General features: G+C 39.3%; 1 protein-coding gene across 1 annotated transcript in view; it reads left to right on the forward strand.

The window, feature by feature from the left end:
• The window catches only part of THADA (THADA armadillo repeat containing), a 180179-nt gene that overhangs the window by 26356 nt on the left and 135433 nt on the right, over positions 1-18390 (forward strand). The window contains exons 22-25 of the mRNA XM_086628885.1: positions 8575-8707; positions 13397-13510; positions 14646-14768; positions 15462-15553. Coding sequence (XP_086485011.1) covers positions 8575-8707; positions 13397-13510; positions 14646-14768; positions 15462-15553 — 462 coding nt within the window. The remainder of the gene's footprint in view (positions 1-8574; positions 8708-13396; positions 13511-14645; positions 14769-15461; positions 15554-18390) is intronic.

Here is an 18390-nt window from a genome sequence, read left to right on the forward strand (position 1 = left end):
TTTGGAAAGACCGGACAAATTTTTGATTTGAAGTACATATATTTTCACACCAATGCCAGGTTAAGTAACTGATGTTCCCCTTTTGCCCCAAGTAGGCCAGTTTGAGGCTCTGATCTGTTTCTCATTTATTTTGGGGGATGTAGAGCAAGGAAGAGGGGGTGGTTTTGTTTGTTTTGTTATTTTTAGAGTAAAAATACATCTGGCGATCAAAACAGTTTTGGTGGTTTTAATACAGACCAGCTGCCTGACCAGGTTTACTGTATGTTCCCTCAGACAGTTTTCCCAACAGAACTGAGGAATTGGTCTCTGGTACAGGATGTCGGTGGGGTAGCTGTGTATAGGTACCAGCACTGTTACAGAAATTGGTATTTGCCACATTGTGGCCTTCATTCTGTATGCCAGTGAGATGTTAAACTATAAGCTGCAGTTCTATCGATGATGTATCTTGTAGAAGGTATGTTATTTTCTTTTATGTGCTAGCAACCTGAGGCATTTTAAATTGGCCTGAGTCGTTTGTTGAGAGCTCACACAACCCTGCTTTACACTTGATTATTTACTTAAAAAGGAAAAAAATAAACCAATGTGTGGTAGTATTCTTGCTTATCTTTTTGCCTGTCTGTATACCTTGTGTATGTTTGTAACAATGTTGTGTTCTTTTTCTATGCTACAAAAACTTGATTCAGGAAGTTTTAAGGTGACATATCAGATGATCGCCCGGTGCCACCCTTTGTGCTGACTTCTTATTAACTTCCCTGATGGGCTAGATCTTTTCTATTTTCAGTCCTGTGAGTATTGAGAGAGCAGCTCCTACAGAGAGTGAGAAAAAGCTTGCCAAGATGAGTGACTAGGAACATATTATCATGGGCAACAGTTGAGGGGCAACTTTCTAGAGAGGTGGTTATATTGTCATATCAATTAGTGAATGTAATTTGAATGGGCTACAGAGCAAACATTTTATACTTTTGATTTCTCCGAGTCAACAAAACATTGTTCTGCCGTCTACTGCATACTTCTGACTGCTGTTTATAGATACTTTAGCACACTGTGCACTATTTTGTTCAGTCTCCTGAATCAGGTGCTGCACTTGCAATACTGGGTGTTTTTAATTTAAAAAAAAAAGTAACCTCCACTCCAACAGGAAAATCCTTCGATCTTTTCAGCACTTCTCTTGCAGACCTCTGACATCATAACTTAAGACTTTCTGTATTGTTTAGACTTACTTTCATATGTGAAACTTGCTTTTTTCCAACGGCAGAAATAAGTTCAGATAACAAAACATTATCAAGTTAAGGCAGTGGATATCTTTTGAGACATAGAGTGACAAATTAAAATGTGTTGTGCCAATAGCTAGTATTTTGATGTCAGGCAGCATTTCTTTGAATGTTCATTAAGTTAATATAATATCCCAAATAAATAAGCTGTTAGCAGTATAGAATGCATAGAAACAATTGCCAGATATTGAAGGATGTTATCCCTAGGTATGTTGGATGTGAAGATAAACATGTGTTCATGTAAAAAAAAATACTCTTAAAAAAACCCAACAAACCAAAATCAAACCAAAATCAAACCAAAAAAGACCAAAAAAACCCAACACTTTACTGCCACAAGCCTTTTTGAGGAGAGAAAGGAGGTGATCCAAAGAGGTACAGCCCCACTAGTCTGATCTCAGTCAATATGCAGGACTATCTAGAACAAACTTTGTAGGAAAGGTGATCTAAAAAGCAGGAAATATTGGAAAACATAGAAAACGTGCTGTCAGTTTATAGCAGACTCTCTGCTTGGTAGACTAGCTGTTTTTCTTTGATTTTCAGTTTTTAAATTTCTTTTAAAAGCTAAGACAAATGGAGTAGAGCAAAACTGCCCAGACTTCAGAGACGTTCCTGATACATTTGTTTCTTATCCCTTTTTCTGCTGTTGTATTTAATGGAACACAATCCACTTAAGAGCGGCTTTATGTTATGTTGTAAAATGAAGAGCCAAGCTCAAGAGAACTCTGCTTCTCTGGAAGTTATTAAAGCATTAAGCAGTATGTATGTATCATTAAAAAAAAAATCGCTGATATTTAAGTAATTTTCCTCTTCTGAATTGACAGTTCTCCAAAGCAGTTTTGTGGTGATGCATACTGCTTAATATTTTTGAATTTAAGGTATTTCAAGTAGAACAAGTATTCCTTTGGGAAAAGCCAGTTTACAAGAACCAGAGAGCAGCTCTGTGGAAATATATTTGTTTCAATGAAAGAAGATACTTGCCAGGAAATATGAGTCTCAAGGCTAATATTTGTATTTAAAACAAAGGAGAAAGGAGGCTGATACTGGAGTAGCCAATGACTCTTTGGTTTAGTACTCCTGGGATATGAGGAGTATCTTGGAACTCTTCTCCAAAACAGGCGAGTTAAGTCTCTCGGCGAATGCTGTTGCCATGCAGATCTGTCGAGTGTCCCAGAGTCTCTCCATCTGCCCCGCTGCAGCTGAGGGGCTCCACTCTGCAAGTAAATCCAAAGTGGCCTACCTTTCTCCATAGCTGCCAGGCCTACGGACAGTCTTGAAGCATGTGTACCAGAGTATGTGTTAATTTACTGCGGCACCCACAAGTACCGGAGAAGAAAGCCGTTGTCTGAGGCAGCTTATAGTAACATACAGCTTAAACGTGATACCTTGTTGAACAGAATTGAACTCAAGACCTGCAGAAGCATCCTTGATGCTTTAATTCATTCTTCCTCTAAGACCCAGTGAAAAATCTGTCGCTGAGACTGTGCCAGATCCCTTTCCCGTGCTTTTATGAAAGACTCCAGTTGAACATGGTTCTTCATTTTTATAGCCAAATATTCTCTTAAAACTGTATACTGGAATATTTACCATCTGAGATTGCTTTTAGCTATAGAACCCGTAAATACCAGTCTTTATAAGAACCAAGAGTAGACTTCTTTCTAGACAGAGCAATGGTATTCAGACCTGTTTGACTTAGTGGTGAAAGAAAAATCCTTCCTCCACAGAGATTTCTTAGGAACCCGATGAAATTTGATCTCCGTCTTGACATTTGGATGTAAATTGCTGAGTCTGCTCAAAGTACGCAAGTTACCATTCTTCCTTGTCCCTGTTAATATTCCTTCTGAGGGTGTAATGCTGCCTTTTTTTGTGCCTGCTTAATACTGTCTGCTGCTGCACTTTCAGAAAACCATGTGGTTGCAAAACAAGCAACGTTCATATCAATGAAATAAGCGTGTTTTGTTTTTTTTTTTTTTCCTTTTCTGTCATAGACTCTGAGAAAGTGCAAACACTCGTTTGGTCTGATAACAGGGTGGCTAGGGAAAGTACCTGGAAGCCTCTGGGCATCTGTTTTAAACTCGAATCTCCTGTAATCCTTATAAACACTCAAACAATTTGTCTGTTCCAAATGGTGGTTTACCTGTTTTGCTTTTGTTTAGTGAAGCTTTTCTGAGAGATCAAGTAGAACATGAAGATTTCTGGAAATCTCAAAATCAGGGTGTTGTATAGCTATGGCTGTAATGCTTTGCTTCACTAAAGTGTCAGAATGCAAGGGGAAGGTTTGGGAAGAGTTAAATCATGCAGTGCTATGTGTTTGTTTAAGAATAAGGTATTTTGAACACTTTCAAATGTTAAATTAAACTCAGGGAACACAATTTTGTGTATATGCACCAAGTTAGGACCATATCATATAGTTTTCTGGAAAATTGTAATACTAAAGAAAAACCCTGCTTTGATTTTACAGATGTTCAGTCCAATAGCAGTGGAAATTATTCATCTGTATCTAGTCAGCGTCTGATCTTCTGTAATATTTCTGTTGGAGAACTGGGAGTAGACCCTCAATCCTTTGCAGTAAACTTTCCTTCTGACTCGTTTGGTTGCTCTGATGTGACTGTAACTCTCTGCCTTCCCAGATCCCTACAGTCTGCTAGGAAGACTTCTTGTAAAATTTGCAAGTAATGGATGGACTTCCTAGTGAAATTTACTAGAATTGTCACTAACTTTTCAGCAAAAGTGTATTCACAGATGTGAAGGAAAGAGTCTAATATGTAAAGAAATTAACTGAGGGGAAAAAACTGTTCTTACATATAGTGATGCTTGTAGGGTTGGGAAGTACACTATATAATGAAGTGCAAGATACAGTGTCAAGGCACTGCTCAGTTCAAAGACGTAAATTTTTAACTCTTCATATTCTCCGCCTCCATTTATTTTCCTGCTTGTTGAAAAAGAGAGAGGGGAGTAACGATACTGTCTCTGAAATTTTGAAGCCATCCAAGGTTCTCTCTGCTCTGCTTTACTGTTAGAGAAACCTCAAAACAGCACCTTTCTCAATGCATCTATATAATTTGCAGAAATTTTCTTCGTTTAGAGCAAATGCTACGAAAAGTAGAATGCAAGTGGAAGGACTTTGTAGTTTCAGAGGAGTTGTTCTTAAAAGTAGACATTTTCTAGGGTGACTTACACCTTGAATACTAATGTTTTTCTGAGACGAGATTTTTGTCTCCTTATTTGTGTGAGAAGTGCCAGGAGCGGTACGGAGACTAGCTTTATAAAGAGTAGGAATCACGTTACTCGTGAAAAAGAATAATACTACAGGTTTATTGAGAGAGGAAAAGTGGTGAAAGAAGACTCCCTTTTCCCCAGATAGGGAGTGATTACAGCAATTGGAAACAGTGAATTCTGGATATATCCATGTAGAAAAGGCTTCTGGTCATGTGACGTTTATGCCACTATGCCACAAACCACTGACATCCAGGAAGGCCAAATCCAAGATCAACCCTTTGTTCTTAACACACCATTAATTTTGGATAGGAGAAAATACAGCCATATGAGTTAGGGACAGGGATTTAGCTTTAACATTGGATTGGCAAGCTTTTTGTTCTCATTGATACTGACCACAGAAGGGGTTTTGGGCATGCATGAAGTGGTTATAATGGGCAGACAGACAGAAACTTGTGGAAAAACAGTTACTGTACTACATCTTAAGTAATTTGTGTATCAAGTTGCTGTGTTATATTTTAATTATCAACAGTATTTCTTTGATCTGGTAAAAATAATTACTGTGTCGTTCTGGAAAATGACATTTGAGCTTGAGACCATCATTTTTACATTGTAAAGTTTCAATATTCTTAAAATTTAAGGCCACCTGCTTCTTAACACAATATTCTTCTTGCCAGACCATAAGGAGATGGAGCTGCCAAATTTAAGGGAGTAGTCATCTCCATTGCAAAGTCAATAGTCTCTAATGTTTCTAACTTTAAAGCAATAACTCTTTCACCTTTTTAAAAAAAAAAAAAAAAGAAAAAGTGCCTTGGTGCGTGAGTGAACAAGGTAGAATTACTTAGGGCAAGATCAAAACAGTACAGTTTTAAGGGAATCTGAAGTTTGTTGAATTTCAGTTTATTTCTTCTCTTTCTGCTACTACTGAAAGGGGAAAACCCCCTCAGTTTATTTAAGAATAAAATATTCAGTATGCTACGTGTGGCAATTTTTAAATATTTCCTTAATGCTTTGCTTTGTGTTCTTCTGCAGCACAGCAGATGTGAGCGTGTCTTGTGGGATGTTAGGTTTAATACTAAGGTGACGTACTGAAGAGAGCTGAGCGCTGTTTTTTGCATGATTAAACTACGACGCGTGAATTCTGCTTAGCTAGGGAGGTAAGACCAGCTCCAGACATGATCAGAAGTAGTGGCTTTTGCAGTATGTATTGACGTGGATGAAGAGACCTGCAAAGTAGAGTCGAGCTGCAGAGACTCACGGAGTTGATCCATGAGAAGTTTTGCGTGGTCTTAACCCTAGAATTGCATCCTCCTTGTGTACCCCAAAGTGAGCAAAGGAACATGTCCTGAAAGTACGCAGGGAAAGCTAATTATTAACAACAGAAATAGAAAAATCAATGAAAAGAGAACTCGCTGTTAGTTTCCAGATATTTTGATTGCTTCTGTCGCAGGCTTGGGGCAGGAAGTGCCTTTCTTTTATGCTGTGGTATGAGGTGACATATCCCTTGTGAAGCCATGTTTCTCTTGCGTTCTGGACTGATGGTTCATGTGCTGGCTGTGGTTTTGAAGAGGTGTTGCCCTTAAAAAATGGGGAGAAGGTCTGGCAGCAGTGTAGAAAACGTGATGGAAATCCTGAGGGAATTACTGAAGAGTAAGAAGTTTGCTGTGTCTTCTGCTGACCTGTCTGGCATTTCTGTAACCACTGTTTTCTGTGTTACTAGTTTTCTGCTTATTTTGTAAAAGAAGGAAAGGAGGGTTTCACTACAGACGAAAGCCTTGACTTCAGTAAAGCATTTGAAACAGTCTCCCACGGCGTCCTCACAGCTAAACTGAGGAAGTGTGGTCTGAATGATCGGATAGTGAGGTGGATTGTGAACTGGCTGAAGGATAGAAGCCAGAGAGTAGTGGTCAATGGGACAGAGTCCAGTTGGAGGCCTGTATCCAGTGAAGTCCCTCAAGGGTCGGTACTGGGAACTGTATTGTTCAACATGTTCATCGATAATTTGGATGAGGGAATAGAGTGCATGGTCAGCAAGTTTGGTGATGACACTAAACTGGGAGGAGTGGCTGACACACCTGAAGGCTGTGCTGCCATTCAGAGACCCCTGGACAGGCTGGAGAGTTGGGCGGGGAGAAATTTAATGAAATACAACAAGGGCAAGTGTAGAGTCTTGCATCTGGGTAAGAACAACCCCATGTACCAGTACAAGTTGGGGACTGAACTGTTGGGGAACAGCACAGGTGAAAAGGACCTGGGGATCCTGGTGGACAGCAGGATGACCATGAGCCAGCAATGTGCCCTTATGGCCAAGAATTCTGGCCAATGGCATCCTGGGGTGTATTAGAAGGGGTGTGGTTAGTGGGTCGAGAGAGGTTCTCCTCCCCCTCTACTCTGCCCTGGTGAGGCTGCATCTGGAATATTGTGTCCCGTTCTGGGCCCCCTCAGTTCAAGAAGGACAAGGAACTGCTTGAGAGAGTCCAGCGTAGGGCCACAAAGATGATTAAGGGAGTGGAGCATCTCCCTTATGAGGAAGGAGTGGAGCATATCCCTTATGAGGAAAGGCTGAGGGAGCTGGGTCTTTTTAGTTTGGAGAAGAGGAGACTGCGGGGGGACCTCATTAGTGTTCATAAATATGTAAAGGGTGACTGTCATGAGGATGGAGCCAGGCTCTTCTCAGTGGCATCCAATGATAGGACAAGGGGAAATGGATATAAGCTGGAACATAAGGTTCCGCTTAAACATGAGGAAGAACTTCTTCACAGTAAGGGTAACAGAACACTGGAACAGGCTGCCCAGAGAGGTTGTGGAGTCTCCTTCTCTGGAGATGTTCAAAACCCACCTGGACGTGTTCTTGTGTGATCTGATCTAGGTGGTCCTGCTCCAGCAGGGGGATTGGACTAGATGATCCTTTGAGGTCCCTTCCAATCCCTAACATTCTGTGATTCTGTGTTGTTCAGTATCAGGTTTTTACCCTAGCTAAATTCTTGCTTTAATAAGAGGAGGGTAAAGAAGGAGAAAGTAAATGTAGACCTTCCATTAGATTTTGGTTTTCACATCAGTAGCTGCTGCCCTTTAGGTTTTCTTTTAAATTCTTTATTTCAGTCTCTGAGGTAGAAAACTTGATTGTAATCTTACTGTAAAAGGCCTCACTACTTAATTTAATTATAGTTTATATTTTTAGGTAAGGCAAGTCCTGCATGGTTGAAATAATTGCAGATGTATTGCCCACATTGATTAATTCTTTTTTCTACTCTGAATCACTTGTCAAACCAGCGTGACAGGTTTTAATAATAATGTCCCATTAATAGAAATTTTCATAACAATGAATGATCTCTTTGGAATGTTGACATATGATTAATGAGCTGGTCTTGCACACTGAATATGGTACATTTCATTGAACTGATGAGCAGCAGCAATTGAAGTAGACTCGAGTTCTCCTTGTCCTTCGAAGTCCTTTGCTTTCAGGCATTGCTAAGTTTTATAACTGCGGAGGAGGAGTACTTGATGATAGGAGAGCAATTTAGGTGCTTTACCAAAAGTTTGACTGACGTAGTATTTTAAAAGGAGCAGTATGTCTTGTTTTTTCAATCCTTCTACTGGTCTGAGGTTTGCAGGGATATCTACGTAATATGTACTTACTGTGATGGGCTTCAGTTTTGTTTCATATGGTTGTAAACATAATTGTATCTGTTAGTTAATGTAAAGGTCACACATCAGCTACTGTGTGACAGCAAAGGTATGGATTTGTGAAGTGTAACTTCCTACACCGTGACTGATGTGTATATGTCTTTGTTTTCTCCTGCAGAACAGGATAGTAGTTCTTGGCAGAAGAGAACAGTTGCAGTGCTGAAGCACAGAATCCTGTTTTCTGTTCAGTGAAATATCTTTTCTTAGCGGTGCTTAATAAGTAGGGTTAATATAGTTTGTATCAACATTGGAAAAATGTACAATTTCTTTTTTTAATTTCCATCTTGTTTCTTAAAAAAATTTGTGTATATGCTTGGAGGTACTCACATATAGTAAGAAATATTTCTCAAGGTCACTAAATGCTTTCTTTGACTCTTAGTTTTTATATATTTGTTTCATGTAGGTGTAACAGTGAGATTCTGCACAAGATGCCAGAGCAGTGGCTAAGCAGCGTGTTAGAAGAGATCAAATCTTGCGATCCTTCGTCTACGCTATGTGCAACCAGGCGTAGTGCGGGAATTCCATTCTACATACAGGTACCAACTAATGTTATTACCTCTGACTTAATTTTTTTTTTTTAAATGTCCTTTCTGGTGAATACACTTAGATATTTATTTATTTTTCCTACTTCAACCTCTTTTAGTCAGTTACTTTTTTTTTTTTTTTATACAGACATTGATTGCCTTTGTGAAATCAAGAAGCCACATGTAATTAAACCATGTTTGATGCTGTTTAGCGCTGCAGTTCTGTTGGCTCTTGAGATTTTTGGCTTGAGTTAAATTCAAATAGCATTTCAAAAGACTGAGCTTAGGCTCTGTGTGGCCACTGTAATAACCCTGGCAAGTTCATAAATTAATTCACAGATTAAGTAGGGCTCTGTTAACTGTGTAACTCTGTGCTTCTTCCCTGCAAAGTGAGAGGGTGGTAAAATATGAACAGGCCATCATAGGATTGTAAAACGTAGCCTAGAAAATAATACAAAGAACTTGGAAAGTCCACTCAACAGTAATAAAGCAGGATCAAGTAATAGAGTCACACTAAGTGATGTTGACTGACAGTCTCAAGTGCAATGAATGAGTAGGTTACTGAAGACTTATATCTGTGAGCATGGGGCCATGTTCCTGCAGTCTTGCCGCTCTCCCTGTTAGCATCAGCTCCACACATCCCAGCCTGTGGCTTCTGCCAAGTTCAGAACTGACGTCTGATCGACTGGCTGGCAGCGTTTTGTCTCTGCTCGAAGAACCACCTCCTACTGCGTGCCTTACAGTAGTATGCAGCAGCTCATCTGCATCCTTGTGGGGTCAGTCACTGCAGAGTTGGTCCTGCGGATTACACCTAACCTATTTCCATTCCTTCACTCCTTAAAGCAGCCATGACTGCTTTCCCCTAAATTAACCTCCATAATCTTAAATTTCAACCAGTTTTCTAAGACAGGAGTCCAGGATTAACTACACGATTTGTAACTTTCTCCGCTTGCTGAAGCATAGTCTGGAGTACGTTCCAAGAATCTGAGGGACTGCTGGGAGCAGCTCTCCCTGCCAGAATAATTCATCTTGCTTGTTTTCCACTCCAAGTTTGCCCTGAGAAAGTTGAGGCAGCCTGCTTCTGTCTGACCTCTGTTATGTGAGTCACAGCCTGCTCCTGGATTTGCTAGATGTGTGTGTGCTAGGCAGCAGAGATCAGAAGTAGGACATTAGTTTTAGAGACATTTTTCCTTTTCAATTTCAACAGTTAAAGATCTTTCCCTTTTATATCTGTAAGTTACCTGCAAAATGAATTTGATGATTTCATGTCTTCTGGTTTCCACATTGACACCACAGAGTTTGAATCCAATGGGCATTAGCTGGCATTAATCCTGAGAATGTGAAAAACCAAACATCTTTGAATCGATTTTTCATGTAACTAAATTTCATTTAGTTACACTATCTAATGTAAGTACTAGGTGGACCCAACAGTAGAAAACACTGGGAAGTCCATATGCAGAAAACGTGTGTAGTCTGCTGTTGGCCTACACAACTGAGTCCGTATGGCAAAGCACAAGCTGTTTGGATAAACACGTCAGATCATAGAATCATAGAACGGTTTGGGTTGGAAGGGACCTTAAAGATCATCTAGTTCCAACCCCCCTGCCATGGGCAGGGGCACCTTCTGCTAGACCAGGTTGCTCAAAGCCCCATCCAACCTGGCCTTGAACACCTCCACAGCTTCTCTGGGCAACTTGTTCCAGTGCCTCACCACCCTCAGTGTAAAAAATGTCTTCCTTACATCTAATCTAAATCTGCCCTCTTTCAGTTTAAAGCCATTGTTCCTTGTCCTATCACTACATGCCCTTGTAAAAAGTCCCTCTCCAGCTTTCTTATAGGCATCCTTTAAGTACTGGAAGACTGCTAGAAGATCTCCCCGGATCATTCTCTTCTCCAGGCTGAACAGCCCCAGCTCTCTCAGCCTATCTGCATAGGAGAGGTGCTCCAGCCCTTGGATCATCTTTGTGGCTCTCCTCTGGACTCACTCCAACTGGTCCATGTCCTTCTTGTGTTGGGGACCCCAGAGCTGAAAGCAGTATTCCAGGTGGGGTCTCATGAGAGCAGAGTAGAAGGGAAGGATCACCTCCATCATCCTGCTGGCCAAGCTTCTTTTCATGTAGCCCAGGATACCCAGAAAGCAGCTGCAAGCAGACATCATCAGCTTGTGTTGAGCTTCTCATCCACCAGCACCCCCAAGTCCTTTTCCTCAGGGCTGCTCTCAATCCATTCTCCACCCAGCCTTTACTTATGCTTGGGATTGCCCTGACCCATGTGCAGGACCCTGCACTTAGCCTTGTTGCACTTTGTGAGGTTCTCACCACACCATGGAGCTTGGTGTCATCTGTAAACTTGCTGAGGGTGCAGTCAGTCCCACTGTGCATGTCGCTAACAAAGATGTTAAACGCTGCCAGTCCCAGTACTGACCCCTGAGGAGCACCGCTTGTCGCTGGTCTCGACTTGGACATCGAGTTGTTGACCGCAACTATTTGAGTGTGACCATTCAGCCAATTCCTTATCCACCGAGTGGTCCATCTGTCAAATCCATGTCTCTAATTTAGAGACAAGAACAGTGCAAGACAGTGTCAAATGCTTTGCATAAGTCAAGACAGATGATGTCAGTTGCTCTTCCCTTATCCACCAAGGCTGTAACCCTGTTGTAGAAGGCCACCAAATTAGTCAGGCAGGATTTGCCCTTAGTGAAGCCATGTTGGCTGTCACCAATCACCTCCTTATTTTCTATGTGCCTTAGCATAGTTGCCAGGAGGATCTGCTCCATGATCTTGCTGTGCACAGAGGTGAGACTGACTGGCCTGTAGTTCCTTGGGTCTTAGTTTTTTCCTTTTTTTTTAAATGGGGGCTATGTGTCTCCTTTTCCAGTCAGTAGGAACTTCACAGGACTGCCATGACTTCTGAAATATGATGGATGGTGGCTTAGCACCTTCATCTGCCAGTTCCCTCAGGACCCACCTGATGCATTTCATCAGGTCCCATGGACTTGCGCACCTTCAGGTTCCTTAAATGGTCTCGAACTTGATCTTCTCCTATGATGAATGGTTCTTCATTCTCCCAGTCCCTGCCTTTGCCTTCTGTGACTTGGGCAGTGCAGCTAGAGCACTTGCCAGTGAAGACTGAGGCAAAAAGTCATTGAATGCCTCAGCCTTCTTCATATCCCGGGTAAACAGATCTCCCATTTCCTTCCAGAGACGACCCATGTTTTCCCTAGTCCTCTTTTATCACCGATGTACCTACAGAAGCTTTTCTTCTATAGAAACATCTATAGATGCTTCTATTTTGACAGCGCTGGAAGAGTACAAAGTTAGTCTAGTCAGTTAACAAGGAGATTTGAAAGGAACATTGGAATTAGTCTGAAACAACGTGTTTTCAAATTGTAACTTTATTGTAAAGACAGGCAATAGTGTTCTTTGACAGTAGTTCTGAAGGTGACTGTAGCACTCAGTAAAATGAATTGAGCCTTAAGCAGCATGTTGCATGTAGATAATAAAAACAAAAGTTTTTTCTGCATATCCTAACAGAACTATAATAAGGTGATTTTATTAATGCATAAAATTGAGGCTCAGTGTGGTCTCTTTGCCATCTGCTTCCTGTGACATTTCTTCTTTTTTTACTAAAACACATCTCTTTTAATAATAATATGTATTTTTTAGGGTTATGAGCATTTTAAATTACCTATTTAAAAGAGAAATATTATTACCTAATAGCACGAAGTTGCAGCTCCAATTAGTGGGTGAGGAAATAGTGGGAAAATACTAATTACAGCTTTAACATTTTTAGGGTATGAAACTTTAGTCTTCAGTTCATTCTCTGCTATTTTATACTTCATGAATACTTTTTTCCCCTTCTCTCTGTTTCTTCCGTCGTTAAATGTACTGATAAACTGACAGTGACTGCTTCTGGGTTTCTGCCTAACCTCTATACATCATTTGGCTTGCAGTTGATCCCTTTGGTTGTTCTTATGTGATGTAAAGTACTATTAAATATCTTGTTTGAACTGATGCTGAACAGACTCTGGGCCCCAAAACACAAATGGATAATAATTTTTTTGTTAGAAATAAGTGATTTATGATTATCCATTTGTATTAAGCTGGAGAGATTCAACAAGAGCTACTAGACAGAGAAAGACTCCAGTCCTGAATTTTAGAGGACTAAATTAGAGTATTTTCATCTCAGCTGCATGTCCTACCCATTGAACTACTATTTGGAAATGGATACCTCTCTTCACTTCTTTTAAAAATGTGCTGCTTGTTTTATCCTGCTTTGCAAACCAGGGTTTATTCTCTGGCCAGCACATGTCATCTTAAATATATGTTATTAAACTAAAAAAATGTCCATACTAGGAAATGTAAGTATGTATAATATGGCAGATACTTTCACTGTAATAAATACTATGATTTTTTTTTTTGTCTGTGTGGTAAATTATTGTGTGTTATATACAAGCATATTTTCTTAGGCAGATGGATAGTGCATGAGCATAGTTTTCTTACTAACACACTGAATGCTAAGAGGCTTTGAAAAAGAATTAAGAGTTAAAACTGAAACTTTTTTCAGTTTTTTCTTTAGCCCTCATGTATGGTCAGAAGGTAGTCTGTAATATGGTGTATTTAGGAATGTGGAGCAGAACTGGTCATAAAGAAAAATGGCTAGAAATACCAGATTATTATTTTTTTTTTTAACTTTCTGTAGGCTTTGTTAGCTTCAGAACCAAAGAAGAGCAAAACAGATTTGCTGAAAATGACAATGAAAGAATTGATATCTTTGGCTGCGCCTTTGAATGAATCATCAAGTGTAATTCCACAGGTAAAAAACAGCCTCTCGTCAGGAGACAAATATCAAAAAAGTGTTTGCGTTACTTCAAATGGTTAAGGAAATATGTGTGTGTTTTTAATTAGGATATTTTGGTTTTATTGTCTATAGCTAGATTTTAAAATGTGTTTGTGTTTGCAGAGATTATGAAGTCACTGGAATTTGCAGGTACATAAGAATCTAAAAAATGGATTGGACATAATTTCGCAGGTTTTTCTCTAGTACAGCAAATACAGTCATATTAATTTTGAATTTATTTAATGAGTTTACTGCCTGTAGTATATTTCTGAACAAATAGATTAGTAATTTCTTTTTTACAAGGAAATTAACAAGCAAGCATTTGTTTACATTTAGAGTAAATGAGTTGCATAAATCGTATGCAGTAAAATACTATATGAAAGGTGGTTTTATGCATACTTAGAACTTCTAAAACTTAAATATATACATTTGGAATGCATAAAAATTTTATTTTAAAGTCAAGATCTTTATCTTCAAAATGTTATTATCAAATAGGTATTCTTTCTGTTTGTAAGTCCAAGCCATAATTTGTTGACAATACGTAGAAGTATGTTGTAATGGCTCTGCCAGATCTCCTGCTGGTATGAATTTATGTAGCCTTGTCAAAGTCTTTGAAGCTACACAGATTACCACTTTCCCCTACAGAAAGCAGAGAAATATCAGAAAATGCTCCATATGGTGTAGCAAGCCTGGCTGTCAGTTTTAGCTTAATATTGTCCTCCTGTGAGTTGTAGTTTATTTTTTCTCACAGTATCTACAGCATGTCAAGAATGTTGGAAAAGATGATTCTGAACTTTGGTAGTTATTTTTACAGCCATGATAAGCTAAGGAAAAAAAGAATGCTGGCCTTCACTTGCAATGCCTGGACTGTACTTAACTTATTAGAGAATTTATTTTTAAATTGTAACTGGTTTTGAGTGTTTATTGCTGTATTGTTTCAGTATATTTTTTAAATAGCAGCATTCTTGTATTTAATATGGAAATAAAGTGGTGTAAATATGCATATGGATTATTTTTCTTTTGCATGTTCACTGCTGTAATTAACATTCATTGAGTTTAAGATATTTTCCAATGAATATATATTTTTCTTATATTTTTTCTACCCTCACAGGTTCACGCTTTAAATATCCTTCGGGCACTCTTTAGGGATACACGTTTAGGTGAAAACATCATGCCTTATGTTGCAGATGGAATACAAGCAGCAATTCTAGGTTTTATGTCACCTGTCTGGGCAGTAAGTTAATTCTTAATTTTGCCTCTCTAATTTAACAGGATATAGAGCGGTGCTGTTCAATGAAGCTTTGATCATGTTTATAAAAGGCAGTACTACAATTTCTGGAATGTTGCATGTTATAATGCTTTAAGGTACAATAAAAAATAACGTAGACCTGCAAAAAAGTCATTGTTTTGGTGACATTTTTTAGTTTTGTTTCATTTTTCTGTAATGTGAAACACTGATATTTACAAAAGGTAGGGACAAAGATTACCTTATAGATAAAAATATGTCTGGCTGTTAAATTTTGAGTCAGTGCACCTAACTAGTAAGGAGTGCATGAACAATCATTCTTACTGTTACTTTGCTTTTCAATAAAAAATAGTATTCCATATGGCATATTAAGGTAGAACAATTAAGGATCTGCCATGGATAAGGGTGAATGCTTCGAACCACTAGAAATCTGGATGTATCCCTTATACTAAAGATAGACATCTCCAAAATATCCGAACTTTCTATTAGTTCCATCTTGATAAAGAGGAAAGATGCTCTGAATTGTTTCCATGTGCCAGCCTCTGGACAGTGGGCATGCTCTGACCTTCACTCAGCTGTTCTTCTTTTCAACTGTACATTAGTAGCTGTGTTTAAAAAAATATTGGTACATTTCAAAGGGATTTTTAAAGCATAGTTCATGTTCTTTTCTTTTTTCTTTAGGTAAGAAATTCATCTACGCTACTTTTTAGTGCTCTGATTACAAGAATTTTCGGGGTTAAAAGAGGGAAAGATGAAAATTCCAAAAAAAATAGGTAAGCTTCACTTGGTATCAATTGTAAGTTTGCAAAACATGACCTTAGCCAACAACAATTTGAAAACGTTGCTTGCTTTATGGATGTATTTGAATCATGATGTTACAAAAACATCTAGCTTTGCTTAAACTGGACTGCCAAGAAATAAGTGGTAGGGCCAAAAATATGTGCTGTTAAGCACTGAGAGTTAATTTGTACTCACGTGCAATTTCACAGAAGAGGAATGTTGCTGACAGGTTTTGTTACCAGTGGCTCTTCCAAATGCCCAGTCTCTCCTGTGGTCACAAACTAGCCCTGTTGCTCTTGGCAGCTAAGAGAAGAAGAGCAATGGTCACGTGTGTGTTCCCTTACCTCTAGAGCAGGCCTGGAGGTAATCTCACCCCTACTAATTGGAGTTTTTTCTCTTTAGCCTTCTTACTTGAGAACACCCTGTCCCTCCTTTCATGTCTCTTTCCTTCAAGCTCCAAAAATTGCAGATTGCAAAGCTGCTTCTCTTCCAAAGGATTCTGCCCTTGAACACTGTAGTCCTGCTCCAGATCCTCTACTATTTCACTTTCCTATGTAAAACCACTTCTCCCCTGACTCTTAAAACTCCCCAGTCCTGAGCATTCCTGTTTTTCTGTGCCCTCTAGTTAGTGCCTAAGCACCCTCGTGTTTTCTTTGGCCTTCAGCCCCTTCCTTTAGCTTCTGCAGCAAATGAAGCATCCCCATGCCCTGTGCTCTGTGGCTGAGGTTCCTGCTCTAGTAGGGATGTGAAAATAACCCCAGATGCAGAATAAACTCATTAAAAAATACTCCTGGGTGAGCCTGGGGGTCCATAGAGTGGTCACACTATGGATATTATGGTAACCATTTCAGAAATTCCTAGTGGATTTTCAAATCACAGATAAGTATGCAATTTCGGAAAGAAGGCAATTGCTACAATTTACCTTCAAAAATGCCACTCTGTTTTGGTTTTTTACTCATTATACAGCGGTTCCTTAGTGTTGATCTATGTAGGTAATATAATTTTCATGCACATTATGAGAAACTAAATGTCCTGGGATGATACTAGTCTTTCATTTTTTAGATGATAGCTAGGTGCCATTTTAGCTATTTGAAATAATTAATTTCGGGTGTCACTTGAAAAATTCGTTACTGTGCATGTATGAATGTGAGGAAGAAATACAGGTGGGAGACTGGACAGAGATTTCCCTTAGAAAATAACTCTTCCCCCGAAACCAATTTGAAATGTCATCTCCTCCACTGCATGAAATTATCACTGCTTTGTCATAAACCCAAATCGCTTCTTGTCCAAACCTGGAATTCACTCCCATAACCACTGAAACCCAAGTACAGCAATAAAAAATGTTTCTCATTCATTTTTCTTCTCACTTTGTTTTTGTAGTAGCATTTAAAGTTGGGTTTTTTTTTCGTAATTTTGATATTGAACACTTATTGAGATACGTACCTTGACTTTTTAAGCTTATATCCTAGGGAAAAACTTCACGCTAACTTCTGCAGTGGGAAGGCAAACTAACTTCTCAAATATACGCAGTGTGATGAGATACGTAATCTGAGATTTCTGTTTGTGAAGTTCAGAAAGTAATGCATTTGAACATCATTTGGACCAAAAGATGTTGAAGCTGGATGGCTTCTTTTTCTTCCTCAATTAATTTTGCAATTTCGTGTTAAACGGTGTACATGGTCAGTTCTACTGTTTCCCACATGTAGTTGTCAATACCACGAAATGGAAAAGGAGAACACTTCTAAAGAAGGTCAGTGAGAGACAGGAGGTATGAAAACAGAGGCAGAGATTTAATTTCAAGTTTCTGACTCCTGTCTCTGCAGGAGATACTGGTGTAGAAGGAGAATGATGTAGAGGTTGTTTGGCTGTTTTGTTTGTAAACCTTCCTCTTCTGGATGCTGACGGCGGGTTTAGGGTAGGTTGTGTTTGGGAACTGTGTTTCAGTGGTTTGGCACCACGAGGTGTCACCGTTGCTGCATAGCTCCCTGCGGCCTCATCCCTGGGGTGCAGCTGCTCTTGGGCACTTCTCTGCGGGAGCCCGAAACTTGTTTTGTTTAGTGTTTTGCCGGAACAGAATTCATACATTAAAACAAAGTAATATTTTCCCCCCACTTTTCATCTGGAAGTTTACTTCAAAAGCACTAGCATTTTAGCAACTTGTGTCTATAGGAGCTTGTGTGAAAGTCATCTGGGCTTGAGCTGCTTGTTCTGTTGCCTGCAGGATATTCTGTTTGCATTAAGGGACAGTCTGTCTGTGGACAGAGAGAGACCAACTCTCTGATGACACCGTTAGGACCTTGCATAGGTTTCCAGTTTGCCTGATTTTACATTAGGGGTTTAAATCTGTATTGCTGGGCTATTCTGGGCATCTGTCTAAAAAGGGATGGACTTTCTGGTGGTTTTCTCAAGAAAAGTTCCTATGAAACTGATACAATTGGAGTGGTGGAAAGTTTGTGTAGACTTCCAGAAGAAAGCTTTGTTGGAAGAATACTAGCAACTTCACTCACTGTCCTATTTTTTAATGTGCTTTGTGTTAAATTTCTGTTGTGTTTTTTTTTTTTCCTCTTACCTGCACTAAAAATTCATATGTAGCATCCTTTATACAAAAATTATAGGCCTGTCATGTCTTTTGTTGCTTTTGGTTTTTTGTCTTTTTGTTGTTTGCTGATCTTATGTTCCATTCCATTCCCTATTTCTGTTAATTTTGTGCACTATAATTGCCATGCAGCTAGGGTGCTTATGTAGTGACAACATGGTGGTGGTGCATTATTTGATGGTCTTGATCAGTTGTGAAGCATTGGATTGAGGGGCCGAATGACTAAAGTCTGAT

Source organism: Tauraco erythrolophus, chromosome 2, assembly GCF_009769465.1.
Source record: "Tauraco erythrolophus isolate bTauEry1 chromosome 2, bTauEry1.pri, whole genome shotgun sequence".
Lineage (NCBI taxonomy): Eukaryota > Metazoa > Chordata > Aves > Musophagiformes > Musophagidae > Tauraco > Tauraco erythrolophus.